Source organism: Pongo pygmaeus, chromosome 22 (genome assembly GCF_028885625.2).
Source record: "Pongo pygmaeus isolate AG05252 chromosome 22, NHGRI_mPonPyg2-v2.0_pri, whole genome shotgun sequence".
Taxonomy (NCBI): domain Eukaryota; kingdom Metazoa; phylum Chordata; class Mammalia; order Primates; family Hominidae; genus Pongo; species Pongo pygmaeus.
The window spans coordinates 43,626,939-43,629,189 of record NC_072395.2 but is presented as its reverse complement, the minus strand read 5'-3'; the positions used below and the strand labels follow the sequence as shown (position 1 = coordinate 43,629,189).

The following is a 2,251-nucleotide window of genomic DNA, read 5'->3' as shown; positions in this document are numbered from 1 at the left end:
ATAATTTTTTTTTTTTTTTTTTTTTTTTTTAGGAAGGGAAATGATTTGTTTAAAGGCATCTTCTCCCTGTATTGCATCACATGAGCGCTTTCTTAAGCCACTATAAAGACGTCATAAGCAAGAGCAAAACAAGTTAATGAGCTTTTTAGAACGTAAATTGGTGTGAAGAATGAAAATGAGGGCTTTGTGTTTTTCACCACCCACCAGAGCCAGGATATATAAAGAAGGTTCTGAGACTAGGAATCCATCCCACTGAGGAAACGCACTCCGTTGCTACCTAAGCCCTCCACTCCCGACACCATGCTCTGTGAGAACTTCCCTGGGGCTGTCTTCCCAGGATGCTACTGGGGCAGCTATGGCTACCCGCTGGGATATAGCGTTGGCTGTGGCTATGGCAGCACCTACTCCCCAGTGGGCTATGGCTTCGGCTATGGCTACAACGGCTGTGGGGCTTTCGGCTACAGGAGATACTCGCCATTTGCTCTCTACTGATTGGCTGAAATCCCCGAGGCGTAGAATCTTCTCTCCCTTGAAGGCTGAGCCCCACATCTCCAGGTTTCCCCCGTATCCACTCCTTCAGTCCTCATTTGCTCATCAGCCTCAGAGACACTGCCTTCCAACTTACCTCGAGTCCCAGGGGAGGAAAATGAAAAAGCAGACGCTTCCTCAAGCTGCCTCCCCTGGCTGATGTTCTCTGGGACATTTTCGGAAACTTGACCTCCCACTTGTCATGCGCTGCTTTTGAATTTTTCATGACACTCATGACTTTTCGTGATGAAGTCATGGATATGTCTATCAAAATCTCAATAAATTTGTCTCAACTGGTATAATATTCTCATGCTAGAGTGAAGTTTCCTTTCTTGGTGTGTGCATATTTTCTGTTACATTGTGGGTAGGGGGGAAGTGAATTTATTTTTCTCATGTGGGCATTAGGAACAGTGAGAAAGCAAAGAATTATTGATCCTGTGTGATAAGCAGGTATGAGGGTGGGTTGCAGGTAATGAATTAAAAGGTTGCCTGTTTGAACCTTCTTTAAATTTTATGATGCCCACCTCCAACCCAATTGAGCACCATTTATTGCTCGGGGTCCCCTTCTCATCTCACTACTTCTGCTCCTCCACAAGAAAACCCAACACAGGAGGAACTTTTTCAGTCACTTCCATGTTAGTCCAAATGAAACCCACTGTGTTCCGTTTCCCAGGGAATAAGGATTATAGACTAAAGTACCATGTCCCCTAATGAAGGATGCTGGAGCATTGAGTAATAGAGAAGCCACAGACATCCTTTGGAAATCTGAGAGTTTTTAAGGTGAAGGGATAAATCCCCTATATCAAACCATCTAAGCTGTCTATTTTGTACCTTAGAAGCACCTGTGTTATTCACAACTGTGGCAAGTTTCTTAATATTTGTAGAATCAACACCAGATAGCGAGTTTCACTTAAAAGATATGAGCTGTAAAGAATATTTCTGAAGATATATCAGCTTTTCTCTGTGTTCCTTTAGGGAAGGCAGCAATTTCCTTTTATAAGCCAAATAAAAAAAGTCTCAATCCTTCTATTGAAAACATCTTACGTATAGTAAAAATATTCTTGGTGGTAACAAAATTTGGCTTAACCCTGCTTTTTTATTGAATATGTGCAAATGATTATATTGCATATGGTTCACTTTGTAGTTAAAAACATAAAGACTATTTGGAGAGGTCATTTCAGAAGAGAGTATTTTCTCTACCGTACTTTATCTAATGTATATCTTTTTTAAAAAATCAGGAAATAATTGATTGTTTTCCTTTTTAGCGATAGTAGACAAGGTTACAGCCAACAAAATCTCCAGTTTGCAACTTTCTAGCAGCCATATGTTAATTCATGCTGAGAATTGTGAATTAATTAAACATGAAGGTTAAAATAGAACAGAAAAAGAAAAGTGGGATTTTTCAGAAATTAGAGCATCAGATCGAAACTAGAAGGTTATCAGTCTGTTCTGTAAAGATGACTGACTTATATAAAAATTTGGGCTTGAAGGGACCTCAGAGAGCACCTCATCTAGTGTTTTGGAAATTTCAGTAAGCAGGAGAATTACTTGAGTAGCTGACTTAAAAATTTAGATTCTTTTGCCTTGCCCCTAGGGATTCTGACTCAGTACATCTGGGGTCAGGTCTAGAAATCTAAACTTTTAAGATGCTCCTGATGGCTTCTAGTACAGGTGGTCTGAGACCCACACTCTAAGAAGCACTGTTTCAGGTCATTACAGATGT

The 2,251-nt window shown here is 40.4% G+C and overlaps 1 protein-coding gene across 1 annotated transcript; it reads left to right on the top strand.

The window, feature by feature from the left end:
• The first annotated feature begins 246 nt into the window (after positions 1–246).
• On the top strand, positions 247–827 carry LOC129022627 (keratin-associated protein 8-1). The gene has a single exon (XM_054468906.2). The coding sequence runs from the start codon at positions 301–303 to the stop codon at positions 490–492; it is 192 nt and encodes a 63-aa protein (XP_054324881.2). The 5' UTR covers positions 247–300; the 3' UTR covers positions 493–827.
• Positions 828–2,251: the final 1,424 nt, after the last annotated feature.